The sequence below is a fragment of the Neovison vison genome, chromosome 2 (assembly GCF_020171115.1).
Source record: "Neovison vison isolate M4711 chromosome 2, ASM_NN_V1, whole genome shotgun sequence".
Lineage (NCBI taxonomy): Eukaryota > Metazoa > Chordata > Mammalia > Carnivora > Mustelidae > Neogale > Neogale vison.
The window spans coordinates 43,578,688-43,598,584 of NC_058092.1; the positions used below are offsets into that span (position 1 = coordinate 43,578,688).

The 19,897-nt window shown below is 39.1% G+C and overlaps 1 protein-coding gene across 2 annotated transcripts in view; it reads right to left on the reverse strand.

The window, feature by feature from the left end:
* The window catches only part of NDC1 (NDC1 transmembrane nucleoporin), a 47,075-nt gene that overhangs the window by 10,264 nt on the left and 16,914 nt on the right, over nt 1-19,897 (reverse strand). The window contains exons 7-16 of one of the 2 annotated variants that reach the window (XM_044238275.1): nt 19,333-19,384; nt 16,835-16,970; nt 15,784-15,876; nt 13,857-13,938; nt 11,407-11,562; nt 8,390-8,635; nt 8,172-8,287; nt 5,810-5,860; nt 4,026-4,089; nt 3,132-3,232 (exon numbers count right to left, since the gene is read on the reverse strand). In XM_044238275.1, coding sequence (XP_044094210.1) covers nt 3,132-3,232; nt 4,026-4,089; nt 5,810-5,860; nt 8,172-8,287; nt 8,390-8,635; nt 11,407-11,562; nt 13,857-13,938; nt 15,784-15,876; nt 16,835-16,970; nt 19,333-19,384 — 1,097 coding nt within the window. The remainder of the gene's footprint in view (nt 1-3,131; nt 3,233-4,025; nt 4,090-5,809; nt 5,861-8,171; nt 8,288-8,389; nt 8,636-11,406; nt 11,563-13,856; nt 13,939-15,783; nt 15,877-16,834; nt 16,971-19,332; nt 19,385-19,897) is intronic. The other variant, XM_044238276.1, reaches the window with a different exon arrangement.

The window sequence follows — 19,897 nt, forward strand, 5'->3', positions numbered from 1 at the left end:
TGTATCTTCTAATTAATGATATCCTGGACTCAATGAAATATGATAAACATTTTTCCAAGGTTGCAGAGCTAGGAAGTAATAAGAACCAGGATACAGACACAGGTAGAACTGACTGTAGCTCTGTCTTTGGTCCTTCTGACACACTGCCATTCCATCTTAGGAAAGGAGGTTAAGAAATGCATAGCTCTCCAAGCCCTCATAGAGGCAAAGGACTTAGGGTCTGAAAGCCTAGTTTTTGTTTTTGTTTTTTTTAAGATTTATTTATTTGACAGACAGAAATCACAAGGAGGCAGAGAGGCAGGCAGAGAAAGAGAGGAGGAAGCAGGCTCCTTGCTTAGCAGACAGCCCCATGCGGGACTTGATCCCAGGACCCTGAGATCATGACCTGAGCCAAAGGCAGCGGCTTAACCCACTGAGCCACCCAGGCGCCCTGAAAGCCTAGTTTTCAAATCTGCCTCTACCATTTACTGAGCATGATCCTGGATAAGGCATATCAATAGATATAGACTTTCTGAAACAGACACAATCCTATAGTACATTGGGTAGAGCAGCACACGAATCTAGCAGAACAAAGAATAAACTATGACATATAAGAGAAGATTGGTCAAGGGTCTTGGAGCCTTCAAACCCAAGGTTCTCCAGTGCTAATGCCCTGCAAACAGCTCAGGGTCAAATCCTAGCTCTGCCATCTACGAGACTTGTATGTGAGACCTGAGGTATGTCACCATGCTCCCAAGCTTCCCTCATCTGTAAAACAGGCCTAAATATCTCCGTCCTACTTCCTTTACAAGACAGTTATGAGGATAAAAAAACAAAAAAACAACCAAGAATGGTATGAGTGAAATCATATAGCATTTGTCTTCCTCTGAATGTCACTTAGCATAATACTCTCTAGATCTATCCATGTTGTTCCAAATGACAAGATCTCATTCTTTTTTATAGCTGAGTGATATTCCTGTGTGTGTGTGTGAATGTGTGTTTCTGTCCCCACATCTTCTTTATCCATTCATCTATGGACAGAAACTTGGGTTGTTTCCATATTTTGGCTGTTGTAAATAATACAATATACATAGGGGTGCATATACCTTTTCAAATTAGTGTTTTCATTTTCTTTGAGTGAATACCCAGTAGTGGAATTACTGCATCATATGGTCATTCTATTTTTAATGTTTTGAGGAACCTCCATACTGTTTTCCAGAGTGGCTGCACCAGTTTGTATTCCCACCAACAGTGCACAAGGGCTTCTTTTTTTCCAAATTCTCGCTAACACTTGTTACTTCCTATGCTTGTCATTTTAGCCATTTGGACAAGAGTGAGGTCAGATTTGAGAAACAAAACAAACAAGGGGTGCCCGGATGGCTTAGTTAAGCATCTGCCTTCAGCTCAGGTCCTGGGATCAAGCCTGGAGTCAGGCTCCCACTTTGGGCAGAGTCTGTTTCTTCCTGTCCCTCTGCCCCTCCCACTGCTCTCTCTCTCTCTCTCTAATAAATAAATAAGATCTTTTAAAAAAAAAAAAAGAATAAAACAAAGAAAAAAGAGACAAACAAGGGGCGCCTGGGTGGCTCAGTGGGTTAAGCCGCTGCCTTCGGCTCAGGTCATGATCTCAGGGTCCTGGGATCGAGTCCTGCATTGGGCTCTCTGCTCAGCAGGGAGCCTGCTTCCCTCTCTCTCTCTCTGCCTGCCTCTCCGTCTACTTGTGATTTCTCTCTGTCAAATAAATAAATAAAATCTTAAAAAAAAAAAAAAAAAAAGAGAGACAAACAAAAAAACCCAACAGACTCTTAGCTATGGAGAACAAACTGGTGGTTGCCAGAGGGAGGCTGGTGAGGGAATGGGTGAAACAGATGAAGGGAATTAAGAGTACACATATTGTATGAGCAATGAGCAATGTATAGAACTCTTGGATCATTATATTGTAAACCTTAAACTAATAACACTGTATGTTAATTATACTTGAATTTAAAAAGTTTAATAAAATTTAAAAAATAAAAAATCCCAGAAGTTTGGTATTTAGAGAATTTAAAATTAAATCTTCCTAATTTAAAAAATAAAATAAAATAAAATATAAGAAGAAATCAGTCCATAGACTACAAACTACTGTCCTATTATTATTTTATTGTAAACTACACTGCCAGCATGATGAAAAACAAACTCTGCTATGAATGTCAAAGATACACCCAAAGCCTGGGAACCCGACAGTGTGGTTAGGCAAGGCGATTGTTAGAAGGTGTGCAAAATACTAGGAAATTCTTTCATTACAGAAAGGTAGCTGGGTAAGAGTATAAATAATGAAACTATTCACGTGTTCCCACATGTCTTAAAAAGGTACATGAGAAAGTGAGCACAGAAAGAATTCAAAGGGGGAAAAACACAAATCACTGGCTTTGATGGGTAAAACTTTCTAAGAGGTAAAATAAATTGAGAGTTGAAGAAAGGAACAGCAAAACATGTTTTCTTTTCAGGCTTCCCAAGACCCAGAGATGCACCAACTGCCCTCCTTTCAACCTACTTCATCACCACTGCCCCAGAAAACCTAGTGTGCAGCCCAGCTCCCACCTCAAGATGCTTCCGGCACCCAGCGTTCCTATTTCTCATCTGACTTACAGCTACAGTGATGAGGCACCCAACATGAAGCCAGGAAAGGCAGCCTGTTCAAAGGCAAGAAACAGGTTTTCTCTGTTTTTAGATCTAGGACTAAAAGGATCTACTACTTTAAAACTGTGCACCCAGTCTGGCAGCAGGGATCCACCAGGCTCAGCTCTATCCTTTTGAGCCTCTGGCCAATAGGTAACATTTATCTGCACGGATAACTTAACTACAGGTCACTTTTAGTAGCTGTAAGTTGTGTAAGGAACCAAATTTTTATCACTGAACAGAATCCTAATATTCTAAATAATCTGACTAATACCAGAGGGTTAGTAACTTCCTTTTTCTATTCTATAAAATTATTATTAACAAAGGAATTAGTTTCTCTTCCTGGTCTCTCTTAGACTGTTGATTTCCCAAGGGTGAGAACAGTACCATATTTAACCTCTAACATATGCTTTGTAAACATGAGCTATAAGAAACAAACCAGAAAACCTGGGAAGGAGAAAAAGACACAACCTCTCCCAAACCCAAATACTGCTTACCTCTTGCAGCGTCAACAAGGTATTAAGAATAGCTGGTAGCGTAGTCTGGACAACTCCAAATCTGTCTTCGGTAAACGATGCTGCTACTAAGTGAGACAGACCTCAAGAGGAAAAGAAAAAAAAATTTAAAGGAAATCCAAATTAGGCACATCTATTTGCATCAGCTGAGAAACTATTAACATCCTGAATATGTGAAGAGCTTAAAATATTGGATGGGAGGGGAGTACAATAGAAAAATGGGCAAAAGACTGGAACAGGCACTGGAAAGGTACTCAACTATATGGGGTCATGAATAAGATGACAGTCTGCATTCTAGCACAAAAAAAAAGCTTTTAAATAATATTGTGTTTGGTAGTGATGAGTAGTAGAAAGAAAACAAAGCAGAATAAGGGAAGAGAGTGACAGCTGTGAGGACACTTTTCACTGGGGGTCAGGAAAGGGCTCTCTGAGGAAGTATCATTTTAAGCACTCAGAAGGCAGGATCTAGGAGATGGGGAAAAAAAACCTCACTTCTTTAACAAGTAAGTTTTTATATTCAAGCTAAGTTAAATATGTTCAAATGTTAAAAATGTTATGTCAATATAAGTTGACAGTTGAAAACATTCTATTAATTGCAGTTTTTTGAAGTAGAAAAAGACAAGCAAGAATCCCAGGCTCAGTTTCTCTGCTTGTATACAAGGATAATTTCTGCCCAAATTAAAGTATATTTAAATATCTAAGAAAATTGATCCATATAAAACACATAAAAATGTATCTAAAAATTCAAAGACTGAGGTCAAGACCCAGACCTGACTTTTCATGGATATACTTCAGTAAATTCTTTTTTGGAGATGCTTCAGTATTTAACTGATAATTAAAATCAGAGTTGTATTGTAGTTCACTGTGATTGCTTACCTTCTAATGCCCAAATATGCATTTGGGCATCTGAAAAAACAGCCTGAATAGAGGCCTCTGGGTGCTACAAATACAACAGAAACATTTAAGTTCAGCTGGGCATTAACTCTGTTATTTCATCTAATCAACTAGGGAGCCTATAACAATAAAAAATTCTCAGCAGCCTCTTAAGAATTAAAATCTGAAATTCTTATATAATAGAATTTAACTGCAATAAAGCATTCTACCATCAACTTATTGTGTGACCCTTGCCCAATCTCTAAATCTGTCTCAGTTTCCCATTTAAAATAAGAGTTACACACACTCAACTCACCTCAGATTAGTATACAGATCACCTCAGAGAATGGCTACAATGCTTTTTTTTTAAAATCCCAGAACTGCCTAAATACATATTACCTCTCTTAATTGTCTACCCTCAGCCCCACTCAAAAGAAACACCATCTAACCTTCTTTAAGATAGCAAGGTTGAAGAGTAGGGAGCACCAATTGGTCCATTTAAACAAATGCTGATTTTGTAATGCACCCAATGAAGCCTATTAAGTACATCGGCATGTTACATTTCTCAACACCAAACAGCAGCGTGTACAGCTCCTTATCATAAAATAGATCCACATGCAAAACTAGAATCAAAGGCAGCCATTCACTTCCATGGAAAAAGCAGATCTTGTTCAGCATCTGCTCTCCACTTATTGGCTCCGTGCCCTTAGACTAGTTACTTGACCTTTCTGAGCCTCAGGTTTCTTTATCTGTAAAATGAGGACAGAGCGATATCTCAGAGGAATGCTGTTAGAATTAAATGAGGGAACTTAAGAGGAAACAACACAGTGTACATAAGACACAAGGATGAGTCCTCTTCCTATCCTCTGAAGTAAAACTTCGGACAACCCCTCTTCCTCTTGGTGGAAGACAAGACACTTCCTCAGGGGGGTGATGGTTGTCCCAAAGCTCTGATGGAGAGCCTAAGGTAGATTCTTTTTGGTAAAGGTCATTGCTAGGCAGGTAGATCTCCTCTGCCACCGAAGTGAGAAAACAGTTTCAAGCCCTTGAAATGATTCTTTGTTCTGTGTACCTATATTCTGTCAGAGTCACTCTTAGATCTCTCTCCCCACAGAATAAAAATGAATGATGCATGCCAGTGCCCTTGGAGTACAGTATTAGCTAATACTGTAATATCTTCAGAATGAAAGAAGCCAGACTAAAGTAACTAAAACAAAACAAAAATTCTTTCCCCTACATATGGGCAAAGGTTTTGCTCATCAAAGGATTAACATACAACAGCTGTAGAGAGTGAAAAAGGAAGGATTCTTTAGCTTCTGCCATTCAGTTACTCTCCTGTGACAGCTGGAGCAGCTGACACACAAGATGGAAAGTCATTTAGTTTGTGGCCTGAATTACAACTTTTTATCCCACACAAGCTTAACATCTGCAACTTAATCCAGTCATCTCTCTTCTGAAACTGGCCACAAAAATTGTAGCAAGACAATGAGCCATGAGGGACCGCCATGGATTTGACCATTTTGCAGGAAGGGGGTGCCCACCCCGACAAAGCTGCCTGCAACCAGGAGACTCAGAAGTCCAAAAGAGTCAAGCCACAGGAAGTCCCTGAGATGAGCTGGGGGTCTAGGGCAGCTCTTACTCACACAGAGGTACAGCGAAGCACTCTACAAAGCTGTCTGGCTTGCTAGGATTGAGCTCAATATTTAGAAGTCAAATCCAGTCTGGTACTTCCTTTCTTCTCTCATTTCCTCTCCCCCCATTCCCAACACTGAACTATATATTCTTACCTTACTGAAAAAATACATTATCAGCACCCGTTTTGATAAGAAATTCTTAACCTGAGTTGGAGAAAAGGAAGAATGAACACATTTAAAAGTTTTCAGGTCTATTCAAATATAATGTTAACACATTCCCATGTACTTGCTGATGCTAAATTAAATGAATCTTACATCTTACAGAGAAAGGACAGTATTTGCAGTAAACCATATAAATAAATACCTTTTGTACGTAAGTTGGATAACCAAGATGGATCATCTAACCTAAACTAACTTTCCATGTACACAAGCTAACCCCCAAATTAGAGTTCTATGATAAAAGGAATTCAAAGTGGTTCCAGGGGTATTTTCTTACTCAGTTCTTGACAACTGTCTTGACCTTTAGCCTCTTAATACCAAAAAAGTGTGTGTTTACCTTACCAAAAAAAAAAAAAAAAAAAAAAAAAGAATCTTAAGATAGGAAATGGTTTTCTACTAGTTGACATTTACATGGAAAACAATTTTCTTAGTATTAAACTGAAAGCTACATACCCCAACTGACTTGAAAGTGAATTCATGATACGGCAGGATTTATGATATGTAAGGCAAATGGGATCCCAAAGTCTGTGAAATGCCCACAGTGCCTCTATTAATCAATCATTCCATCAGCAAAGATGTTGTCATTCCTCCCATCTTAAAAAAAAAACCCTTCCTTGACCCCTCAACTCCCTCCAGCTATTAATTACCCCTTTTCTTTGCATCCCTAATAGCAAAACTCCTTGAAAGATCCAGCTTTCCCTGTGGCCGGATTCCTCCCCCAATCTCTCCTGGCCCCATCCAATCCGCATTAGTCCCATCTGCTCCACCCAGAAGCTCATCAAGGACTCAATGACCTCCACATTCCACCTCCCCCACGTCCTCCCCCAGGCCCCCAGCCAGCAGTTCATCCTAGAGCGGCTCTTAGGCTACCCATCAGCAACATGTGGCACCACTCACTTCTCCTCTTCAGTTTTCTTCCCACCTCCACAGTCACTTGGTCCCCTCTGCCATTCCTCCTCATCACCCAGACCTGGAATCCCTAGAGGATCCCATTCTTGCTTCCTTCTTCTTCTGTATACAATCCCAAAGAATTTTCATGGAGTCTCATAGCTTTAAATACTGTCTGTATGCTGATGACTTCCAAATTACTATTTCTAACCCAAAACTTTTCCCTATGCTCTAGATATGTCTCGGTTCTTACTCAGTATTTTCAACTGGTCATCTAATAAGTATCTCAAAAGAACATAAACCGATTTCATCATTTCCCTACCTCACCTCTATCAAATCTCCTCCTCCAGAATAATCATCTAATTGCAACTATACTATATCAGAATATACTCAGGCCAAAAACCCGAAAATCAACATTAACTCTTTTACGTCACAACCAGACCATAAGCAAATTCTATTACACCTGCTTTCAAAATATACCCAGACCTTGATTACATCTTGCAGTCCCCACCACAACCACTCTGGTCACTGATACCATCACCTCCCACTAGATTACCTCAACAGCTTTACAATTGTCTCTCTGCTTCTATTCCTGCCCTCCGAGAATCTTACCTCAACACGACAGCTAAAGCAGCACTTTCAAAATGTAAGGTTACATCATGTCATTCTCATGAACAAAACCATCCTGTGCCTTTCCGTCTCACTCAGAGAAAATGTGAGTCTTCAAAACAACTAATGCGCCTGATAAGCTCTGGGTGCTGCTACCTCTCTGACTTCCCCAACACCTACTGGTGTCTACACTATCCCTCACCCAAACCAAGCCCACTCCCACCTAAGACCTTTGCATTTTGCTGCTCCCCGCCTTCCGTTCAGGTCTCTAATCAGGTGTCACCCAAGCAACAAGACCTCTCGTAACTGCTCTATTCTTCTGTACAGCACTTAAGACATCAAATTTCTTCCCTTTTAAAACACATATTGTCATAATTTGAATATAACATATTGGGATCCATCTTATAATCAATAGCATAACATGATTTAACTGGCAACTTTTTCCTAATGGTACCCAAAGTAAGTCTTACCGTTAGTAGAATTTTTTAATACTGAAAGAGATACAGTTTAATACATTTGCTTGTTCATCTATTTCCCTTCACTGGAATGTAAACAAACAGTCAGGGGCTTTAGTTCAGCATTTTCCCAGTGCCTAAAACCACCCTCTGCATATATAAAGAACTCAGCAAATATTTCTTAGATGAAAGAATTCACAGAGCAAAGGCATCGCATTAGGTGAAATCATATGAAGTTGCAACTTACATAGCTCCAAACCAAATACCAGCAACTTCATATGAGTCAATCCTGGATGCTCGCAATGATACATGCAAATATAAATCCTATAACTCTATCACCCTACCTGCTCACGTTTATTCTGAATCCATGAATAAATCATACTGGGCTGTCTCGCTGTCTTACCCTCAGCACTAACAGAGGTACATGGAGAAGGATTAGAAAATTCAGTCATTTGCTGATCTAAAGAAAACAAAAAACAAAACAAAAAAACCAAGAAGGTGAATACTTGGGGTTATGAGTCTCTGTAACTACATTTCAAATTCTAGAAAACAGTCCCCTTACCAGAAGCAGAAGTCCACAATCTTGGCCCTCTTCTTATGAGCTGAGAACTCTGAGGGGACCCATAGCAGGTATTTACATCAAAAATTCCAGCCATCCGATTCACCACACTAGAGCCAATCGGGCTTCCAAGGGGACTGGCAACATCAGGCGTAGACAATTTGGAGGAAAACAGTGACATCTTAACTAACGGTGGCACTGAAGGCCGAGGCATCTGGCTGGATTTTGGGGTCTGAAAAGTAGCTTCTTCTGTAAAAGAACAGATCCAGTGCTGAAGAGGCAGCCCGAACAAACTGCACCCACCTCGGGTTTTGGTTTCATGCATTTACCCAAGGCTCAGGAGCAGGTTTCCTTTGGTTTACATCCTCAACATCCAGCTTTCACTGCCGCAGCTCAGTGACGGCTCGTGGAGCACTCTGCACCCCCTTCTGTTAGACTGGTGCAGCCCCGCTTGTTTTCTCCCCGCAGAGAGTATCTTCAGCTTCAAGGACAGTTTCTCTAAATCTAAGCTGTGTTGAATGAACTTACCAATTTATATTTCACTTTCAAACGGCAACTTCAATTACTGCACTGGAATATGCCCAGTGCTACCCCAAGTTCCTACCACAGCTGTCACTTGACTAAAGCAAACCTGTACTGTGAAAGTGTACTGATAAAGGATGCACACTTATCCATTTTCTACAGCGTTTTTTTGAGTTAACAAAAGTCACACCAGAGATGAATTTGCCCAGGATCATCTACAAATGTGATCTGTAAACACCTTGCTCAACAATTATCTTATAACCACCAATTTATAGATTCTGTTGTATAAAAACAAAGGAATATTTTTCCAGCCACTTCAGTACAAGGCACAAAGACAAATAAATTACACTAGTATTCTATCTTCTTAATAACACCGCCATAAGGAGTGCCTGGGTGGCTCAGTAGGTTGAGCGTCTCAGTGGGTTGAGCATCAGCTCAGGTCATGATCCCAGGGTCCTGGGATCCAGCCCATGTTGGGATCCCTTGCTCATCGGGGAGCCTCCTTCTCCCTCTCCTTCTGCCCCTCCCCCTGCTTGTGCTCATGCTCATACTCTCTCTCTAATAAATAAATAAAATCTTAAAATATATATATGTATGTATATATACATATATGTATACATAAAACCGCCATAAAACATCAAATATTTAAAGTGCCAAACTTTGGAAATATTTTAAGAATCAATTTAAAAATTAAGACAGGGGCACATGGGTGGCTCAGTGGGTCAAAGCCTCTGCCTTCTGCTCAGGTTATGATCTCAGGTCCTGGGATCGAGCCCCACATCGGGCTCTCTGCTCAGCGGGGAGCCTGCTTCCTCCTCTCTCTCTCTCTGCCTGCCTCTCTGCCTACTTGTGATCTTTGTCAAGTCAATAAATAAATAAAATCTTTTTAAAAAAATTAAGACAGAAGTTTTTACGTTTTACAAAATTAGAAACAAATTTTGACTGAGCAATGGAATGTGACAGCAACTTAAAGTAATGCACAATTCCTGTTTGATCAGACCCGACTCCCCCCACTGACCCAGGGTTACAATGATCTAACATGATAATGTGATATAACTAGCCTATTTAAAACCCACTAATGGCACCCTGTCTCTACAAAATACAAACTCCTACCTGGACATACAAGGCTGCCTTCCATTATCTACCATTATCTTACCCATTCAGACTCCTTTTTGACAGAATTCCTTTTAGCAGTTACATTGTCTTGTCATTATTTATGTGCCTCCCACCAGAAGTCAGTTCTAAGAGTGTTTTTTCATCTTTGAATCTCTTGCTTCTAGCACATTGCTTGGTATATAGTAAGCATTCAATAAAATTTGTTGAATAAAAGAAATGGTAATCCGAATGTTGAGAACAGAGACACTCTACAATCTTTTACAATCTGACATTCATGGTCTTACTTACTTAAATCATTTTTCATTTGTAATCTTTTGTTTTTGGTCAATGGCCCCTTCAGAGTAATGATGCTTGCTATGACCCACACAGGGATTTTTTTTTTTTTTTAAGATTTTTTATTTATTTATTTGACAGACAGAGATCACAAGTAGGCAGAGAGGCAGGCAGAGAGAGAGGAGGAAGCAGGCTCCCCGCTGAGCAGAGAGCCTGATGCAGGACTCAATCCCAGGACCTTGGGACCATGACCTGAGCCAAAGGCAGAGGCTTTAACCCACTGAGACACCCAGGTGCCCCCATACAGAGATCTTTTTAAATATCAAGATCAATTGCCAATACTTAAAAAGTGGAAAATTTCACCCACAGAAAATACTGTGGCTTTACCTAATGGCAGGGAGAGGGGATGCGGCGCAGAACACTAGATCCAATTCCCACAGGGGAACAGTGGACCGAAGCTTACTCTTTCCCCGTTGGGTGAAGCCAGGGCTCTCAAGTTTACCACATTCCTCACCCAGCCAGTTTTGCTCATTTTCATTCAAGGCCTGCCTCCAAAAGGCAGGACGATAAGACCTTTCATCAGTCTAACATTCCTAGGTTTCCTCCACTTAAGGAATTTGGTCAAATAGCCTCTGTCCCTCCACCGTACTTCTCAGCTTCCATCTTTCAAATATCCTATGAAGCTATCTTAAAACAATGAATGTGATGACCCCACGGCGAGATTGCTCAGTCACTGCAGGTGCTCTCCTCTGGGCATTGTCCAGCAACTACCTGTCTCAGGGATACTGCGACAAGGACAGCACAGCACCCAGTATGACATATAATGCTTCACCTGGCTCTGCACTTGAGGAAGCTAAAGGCTTCTATCAGATGGGCCACAGTTTGTTAGCCTTTCTAACACCACGGACACAGCAGACTTAATTTCTTCAATCTATAGTGATACCCAGGCCTTTTTCTTGGTTCAGTGTAATATTACATGTATTAGATCAATTTTCCCTAAAAATAAATCCCTCACAGTCATGTATACATATCCTGAGATTAACTACTGCCATGTTTCTTAGGGAAAAAAATGTACATGCTTTGCCTTCTCACAGTAAGATAGGAACTACCTGGAGAATTTGATTTCTTGGGTTCCACGGAGTAAGAGGACACCATTCTCCCATTTGTAGCAGCGGCTTCTTGGTAGAGAACCAGTTTCTGAGTCATATCGTTTAAAAGATTCAAACACTCCCTTGAAATGGCTGTCCAGTTGTGGGGATGTCCACCTAGGAGGTCCAAATACCAGCTTTTAAAATGTACATAATCTTACAGTCACCTTCTCAAAGTGAGGAGAAAATTCAATAAGAAACACTACATGACAGGGGCACCTGGGTGGCTTAGTTGTTTGGGTATCTGCCTTTGGCTCAGGTCATGATCTTGGGGTCCTGGGATGGAGCCCTGCGTCAGGCTCCCTGCTCAGTGGGAGTCTGCTTCTCTGAACTCTGCCTCTCCCCCCTCCACTCATGTGCAAGTACGCTCTCTAATAAATAAATAAAATCTTAAAAAAAAAAAAATGCTATGACACTTTGCATTAGGGCCCACTTTACTTGGCTAAGCTACTATTTATACTCCTGTCATCTAGTACACAGCAGGAGTTCAATAAATATTTGGGCAAAATAATTTTCCAAAAACTCTACAAGCAAAAGCTTGCTATTTTAGCATAAAACAAAACCAAACCAAACAAAAAACTCTAATACTGGCTGCTAAAAATAAAGCCAAACACTAGAGTATGGGTTCATACACTAGAGTATGGGTTCATACTCTAATGTTCTAGTGAAAGAGGATTACTTCCTTAGCACCACTGAACAGACTAAAGACTAAAACAATGAATACAAGCATGGCTAATGAGAGGCAACCCATGACCCTCAATTACCTATATAAACTGTTGTGTCTGGCCCACTATGTTTTCTTACATTTTCATTAATAATAGCCCCTATTTGTTATTATATCTGTAGGAATAACACAGGTAATAATCATACTTGATAACATGATAACAATCATACTTTACACTTAGAGAATTTACATTCTTTATTATTTAATAAACTACTGCAATCCAAAATCTTGTAAAAATTCCCTTCCTTCTCATTATCTTTTCATTTTCTAAGACCTTATCACCTATAGCTGCCATGTAAAAATCAACCAACTAATCAATCTTTTTATGTTAAGAATAGCTGAGGAGTCCACTGAAAACTGGTTTCCCCAGCCTAGGTGACAAATAATGCTCCTCCCCTCACTTAGATCCCTCCCTAAACACTGTCCCCATTTACAGCTCAAGAGGAACACAACTTAATCTGCATGCAAACAAAATACTCCATCAGTAAGTTTCAAAAGGTTTTGTACTGCTCTTAACTCAGGACCACTAAAGAACTATGTAATGCTTGAGTTAAATTTTAATAATACGCCCTAGAATGTAAGTTCTCTGGCAGAGAACATGTCACCCTACTAGAGTTTACTGGAGTAACTGGTGAAAATATTTAATGCATAGAGCATTCCCTGGTGAACCTAAGTTTGATAGAAAAGACTTGGTTAATTTTCCACAGCATCAGCTCTGGATGTTTCATGCTACTAAAAAGAGAGTGGCTCAATCATTTATACTTTCATGTAACTGAATTTCATTTCCATGTAACACTTAACTATAGAGGTTTCTTTTAGAATGTGGGAATTGGCAAGTATAGTAAAATAATGAAAAGCTAATTACAGAGATGAAAAGCTACCTAGGTTCCCTATTCTCCATTGGTGACTGGGTTGAGATGCTTGCCATCCAGGAACAAGGGAGAGCACTGGCATAGTTGTAACAAGGAGTTTGTAACAAGTAAAAATGGAGAAGTCTTTCAGAGTTGCCAAGACCATCCTTGGATCACTATCAAATCTAGTACTCTTTTACTTTTTTTTAAAGGGAGGCAAAGTACATTGGGGAAGGTATGTGCTATGGTGAGTGCTGTGAAGTGTGTAAACCTGGTGATTCACAGACCTGTACCCCTGGGGCTAATAATACATTATATGTCAATAAAAAATATATAAATAAAAATAAAAAAATAAAGGGAGGCAAGGTAGCATGGCAGAAGGAGGGAGCTCTGTACTTGGGAGTCAAAGGACAAAATTTCTTACTCTATGACATTAACTTTATGTAAGACACTTAATCTCTCTGAGACTTAGATCCCCCATCTAGGGATTAGACCACCTGATTTTCAAGACCCTTTGTAGCATTAAAACTTTGAGGATTCTTAAACTGTACTCTTCTGCCCTAAAACTGTCAACCTACCTCATAATTTTTTCAGGTTAAGGAAATGAGGCTGCTGAGGAAGATAACATATAAGAGTTTAAAAATACCTTTCTGGAAATATAACTTCTACCCATAGCAGTCGTGGTTAGAATCTTACTTATGTAAGATTTAAATCAATACTTCACTTAATGGACTCACAGCTATGTGATATTGTATTAAACACATCTCTCTCACCAAAAACTTTAAGTGGAACACTTTCTGCACACACATGCCTGTGTCTGTTACTTTTAGCAATACCTGGCTGGCTAAGGCTAAAAACTTCTTGTCTTCGTGAAGGAGAATACTGAGAAAGCAACATCAGGTCCTGCAAAGCCAAATACTAAAAAGAAAAAAAAAAACACATTATTTAATTTTTTTAACTTCTATATAAAAATCTTATTTATGAATTGGCTTCATCATTATATATGTAAGGGGAAATTAGTTGAAATTTTTCATGAAGGAAATACTCTTCCACTTTCTAGACTCCCAGAACTTTCCTGCCTCTACCTTCTGTAGGCTGCCCCACTCACTGGCGGCTCCATCTACGGATCTCTGTGTCTTTTCCCACTTCTATAGTGGGAAACTTAAAACATCACTTCCTCCTGGAACTTTCCAGGTCCCCCCACACAAACATATACTCACATAGCTCTCAACTGTGGCACTTAACATAATTTATTGTAACTGCCTGTTTCCTTGTCTCATGTGGTTCCACCCACTAAATTGTGAGGCAGGGATAGCATTTTACTTGCTACCACATCCAAAGGCAGTGTCTGGAACACAGCAGACACACAACATATGTTGTACTTTTTTACCAAAAATCGTCATTTTGCCTCCTGCCAAACCCCTTCACTCAGCATTCAAGACAACATAACTTCTGTGAAGGTTTCTTGTTTTGGTTCTAAGCAGAATAAGTGGTTCCCACTGCACTTACCACAGTAAATTTTCATTAGTTTGTATATCTGCCTTTTCCATTAGGCTGTGCTACATCTAATTCATTATTATGCCTTAAGCAACTAGCAGTGACTGACATCTACCAAGTGAATACAGATTTGTTAAGTAACACAAGGAGTACCTGATATATTTGTTTTATCTAATAAATTAGTCATAATTGATGTTTAAAGATAATCAGAACCTCAGTGGGTCATTTTCTTATCAATTTACAACTTTTCTAGAGTGTATTCCAAACTCTGGGTTCCATTTTCTTCAAATTCTTTTTTAAGCACTATGATCTCTTAACAGGATTACATATATTACAGATCTACTTGAAAATTTCAAAATGCAATTTAAATCCAAACAAGTTATTCTGGGTTCCATTTTCTTCAAATTTTTTTTTTAAGCGCTATGATCTCTTAACAGGATTACATATATTACAGATCTACTTGAAAATTTCAAAATGCAATTTAAATCCAAACAAGTTATTCTCACTTAGGTTTAATTTGTGAACTTACTACAGCTTCTTTAAACTCTTTTCATTAAAATTGATTTTAGGGGGCACCTGGGTGGCTCAGTGGCTTAAAGCCTCTGCCTCTGGCTCGGGTCATGATCCCAGGGTCCTGGGATCGAGCCCCGAATCGGGCTCTCTGCTCAGTAGGGAGCCTGCTTCTTCCTCTCTCTCTCTGCCTGCCTCTCTGCCTACTTGTGATGTCAAATAAATAAATTAAATCTTTAAAAAAAATAAAATTAAAAAAATAAAATTGATTTTAGGATCATTATGATTATCTATTTTGAGTTCACTGTATGTGTACACCTACCTTTGATCATAACAGCCAACAATACTACATGAGTAAAAATACATCTTGACTCATGATAAAAACAACAGCAACAGCAACAAACAAACGAAAGACGATATTTTGTTTTGCTACCATAAGGAGTTTGTGAAAAGCTAACGCACATGGTTGTATATCATGGTATTTCATGGTTGGAACTATTTTTGTATCTATCCTAAATTCAGTTTAGTTTAGCTTATACAAATACACTGAAATATATTCTTGTATTTTAGTCACTTGGAATAAAAACTGAAAAAGTAAACAGCATTCAATGTAGCATGTACTTGATTTTTTACAATATTGGTACTAGAATATTCCAGGCCCTCAAAAAATGTATCAAATACACTGCATATTAAGTCCATTCCATAAGACAAGTTAGAGGGGACTATATGAAGACACAAAATGTACAGTTCAGGTACCTTAACGATGAGGGGAGGATTGCTGTTTAAAACCTTTGGGAGGCATTCATCTGACTCTTCGGAAAATGGTGGCTGAACAGGAAACAGATGAGCCTATCAAATATAATCAAATATAAAGACTATGAAATGATAATTTTCTTGACTTTATTACATTCAGTAATTTCACACTAACGGTAATTTATTACAACAGGAGATAACACAACAAATTAGTATCTTCAGTATTTTTTTTTAATTTATTTATTTGACAGAGAGAGAGATAACAAGTAGGCAGAGAGGCAAGCAGAGAGAGAGAGGAAGAAGCAGGCTCCCCGCTGAGCAGAGAGCCCGATGTGGGACTCGATCCCAGGACCCTGAGATCATGACTTGAGCCGAAGGCAGCGGCTTAACCCACTGAGCCACCCAGGCACCCAGTATCTTCAGTATTTTAATAACAGGTTGCATTAAAATTAAATATACCCAAACACACTACTTTCTAAAATGTTACTTTCCCAATTTTATTAGATCTCTGGCTGCCAAAAATAGAAACAAATATTCTCTACAAACCTACAGAGATGGTAAAATGAAACATTCATTTTCTAAGACAAACACTTGGATGACAAAGACAATGGAAATCCCATTTATTTAAAACCACTTCAATATAAAATTTAAAACTTTCTCTCACAGAACAATTATTGTCTTACATTAAATATTTTAATAGTAGTAATATCAATAGCACAGAAAACTGATTTAAAATTCACACATTTAGTATGTGCTCAATAGAGAAATGGAAACCTTCAGAATAGAATTACACTACAGATAAGACAAAGTAGCTCCACTAGCAGTTCACTCAGTTTAGTTGCCAAAAATCAAGAACAGTAACACTGTTTCTTACAGACACAGACAGACAGCAGACACACAAATGATACATCCCTAACGAAGTCTCAGAAAAGAGACAGAAACCCAACTTACTCATAATGGCTCTGGGCACAAGAGCACACTGCTCAGTGCTCTGCTATAAATAAGTCTGTGCACTCCCAAACACAAAAGCATTAACAAAAAACTCAATACAAACCTCTGTGGCAAAGATTTTGAAGAGTATCCATGAGATATACCAAGTCATCAGAAGAAAGACACCACATAGCCAGACATGGTAGAGTAATGAGAGATTGAGGAGGCCACGCACAGTGTCAAGAGGCCTGTGAAAGTGCCTATGAAAGCAGAAATTACTGTTTAATCCGATGGGGAAAATACAATCTAAGATTTAATAGACTTGGGCCTCATAATGAAAAACAAATAAATCTTACTTCTAAATAATAATGGTGATATAGATGCCTTTCCTTTTGCACCCCATAAAATTCTCTCCCTGATACCTTTTTATGAACTACATAAGTGAGCTTTAAAGGAAGAACAGACCTAAATTTGTGCTCAGTCTCTTCTGTTCCAAATCTTCACTGTCATTTACTATGAAGGAAGAATGAGTCAAGCCTATAAACCAACCCCTAGAGGCTGGGTAAAATTTTACTATTGTTACTTTGTAATTTGATACATAACCATTCAACAGGACTAGCACCTCTCCTGGGCCAGATTTCAGCTCTATCTGTACACCCTAAAAACAGTTCCACAATAGTTAACAGGACATGGCACTATCTAAAAATCACAATCTTTACTTTTAAAAATAATTTAAGAAACTGTTAGAAGGCTAAAAGAAGGGGCACTTGGGTAGCTCATTTTGTTGAGGATCTGATTTCAGCTCAGGTCATGATCTTGGGGTCCTGGGATCAGCCCCATGGGGCTCTGTGCTCAGCGGGCAGTCTACTCGTCTCTCTTACTCTGCCCCTCCCCATACTGCACATGCACTCTCTGCCTCTCTCTCAAATACAATCTTAAAAAAAAAAAGCTAAATAAAGTGAACACTCACTGTTTTACCAAAACACTGAATAGATCAATGGGCAAAGTCATCATAGTCCTACAACCACACAACTAGCAATTTTTAAAAAATATATTATTTATTAATTTGACAGAGAGAGAGATCACAAGTAGGCAGAGAGGCAGGCAGAGAGAGAAGGGAGCAGACTCCCTGCTGAGCAGAGAGCCTGATGTGGGGCTTGATCCCAGTATCCTGGGATCATCACCTGAGCCGAAGGCAGAGGCTTAACCCACTGAGTCACCCAGGCACCCACAACTAGCAATTTTAAAAACAGGATTAGAACCTCTGGCTCTGCCATTTATCAGTGCTGTGATTATGGTAACTGGTTGACCTAAGCCACCTCAACTTCTTCCTCCATATAATAGTGGCATATAATCTCTTTCTACCTCTTATGGCTATTAAGAGATTTGAAACACCTTATATTAGGAATGCCCAGCATAGTACTTAACATTTCCTGGGAAGAAGCAAGTTATTTTCAGATTTTTAATAAATTTTTTTAAGGTTTTTTAAAATTTATTTGACAGACAGAGACCACAGTAGGCAGAGAGGCAGGCAGAGAGAGAGAGGGAAGCAGACTCCTTGATGAGCAGAGAGCCCGACGCAGGGCTCAATCCCAGGACCCTGGGACCATGACACGAGCCGAAGGCAGAGGCTTTAACCCACTGAGCCACCTAGGTGCCCCTTTAGTAAATCTTTATTGAGGGCCCACCATGTATTAAGGACAGTATATTAGGCACTGCCATATGAACAAAATACATTATAAGTGAAAGAAAGAAAAAAGTACTATATTAAATTATAATCAAATTATCATTGTTTTTCTTTTTCCATTTGACCCAATGTAAAATTCAGATTAACATAATAAATGACCCATGCATTTAGTTTCATATCGAGCAATTAAGCAGAAGACAAAACTAAATTTTACCTAGGAATTTTTAAAGTTAGAAATTGAAATTCACAAAGTAGGAACCATAATATCTTAAGCACCCACAAATATAAGTATCTTCACTCCCAACAAATGGTAGTAGTTAAATCCATATACAATGCACAAAAAAACCTCACAGTAGAATAATCAATAACTAAAAGAACAAATACTACTAGAGAAATTTACACTTACTTGCCAAGTAAAGATTAAAGCTTTAACTATGGGCAAAGTACATTGGGAATAACTACAGCAATACACCGGAGTGCTACCCTTTGATTGCCACTTAATGACCTTCAACTGGTCCCATGACCCTGCTCAATTATGGCTTCCTTAGAGGCAAAATTAGAATAATACCATAGCACTGTGCTTGCCTACTACAACATAGCAGAGAATGAGGACTGAGGAGAAAAGCAAAAGAGTGCAACTCAAGAAGCTCACATTTTCATAATATAAAAGCTATATCTAATGAAGAACAAATTATCATTGCTGACTTCCAGGCAGAGGAACTGGGTGACTATAGAGACTGGAGCAAAAGGATTCTTTTTAACTGTATACCCTGTTTTATGGCACTGGAATTTTAAATTATGCGAGCCAGGTATATTCCAAAATGTACACAATTATTTAAAGGCTAACTCTGAACACCACCATCTGGAAGTGGCAAACACCTAAAAAGGATGGAAACTAGCAGTGTTAAAAATCAGTCTTTTCACCTGTCACTTACTCATCTATCTGAAGATCCATCGCAGTGCTAATCCAAGCTTTGGGAATATGGCCTGAAAGGAAAAAAATACCATGCTATGAACATAAAAAGTTAATACAGCAAATCTTAACCATGCTTTAGTATGAGGTTGATGAGATGACCACGCAGACACGAAGACCTCGGTCAGAATGCTACATTGTTTGATTATGAGTGGGCAGAAGGAGGCCTAAAAGGCTCCATCAGTTAGGCATTTAATTCTTGATTTCAGCACAGGTCATGATCTCAGCCCTTGGCTGTGAAATCAAAAAGCCTGACTTTCTGTGCTCAGCAGGGAGTCTGCTTGAGATTCTCTCTCCTTCTGCTCCCTAAGACTCCCACTCTCTCTAAAATAAACAAATAAATCTTTTTTTTAAAATGGTCAGGAAAAGAGAATAATTTCTAAATATAGAAGTCCTTGCTTTGCATGGGTCAGATTACATACATATTTCAGTCATATTTCAGTGGCAGTTAAGTTAAATCACAACAGTCCCCCAACAACACAATTCAAATTTCAGTTACCACAGTATATTTACTGTGAGCAACTGAA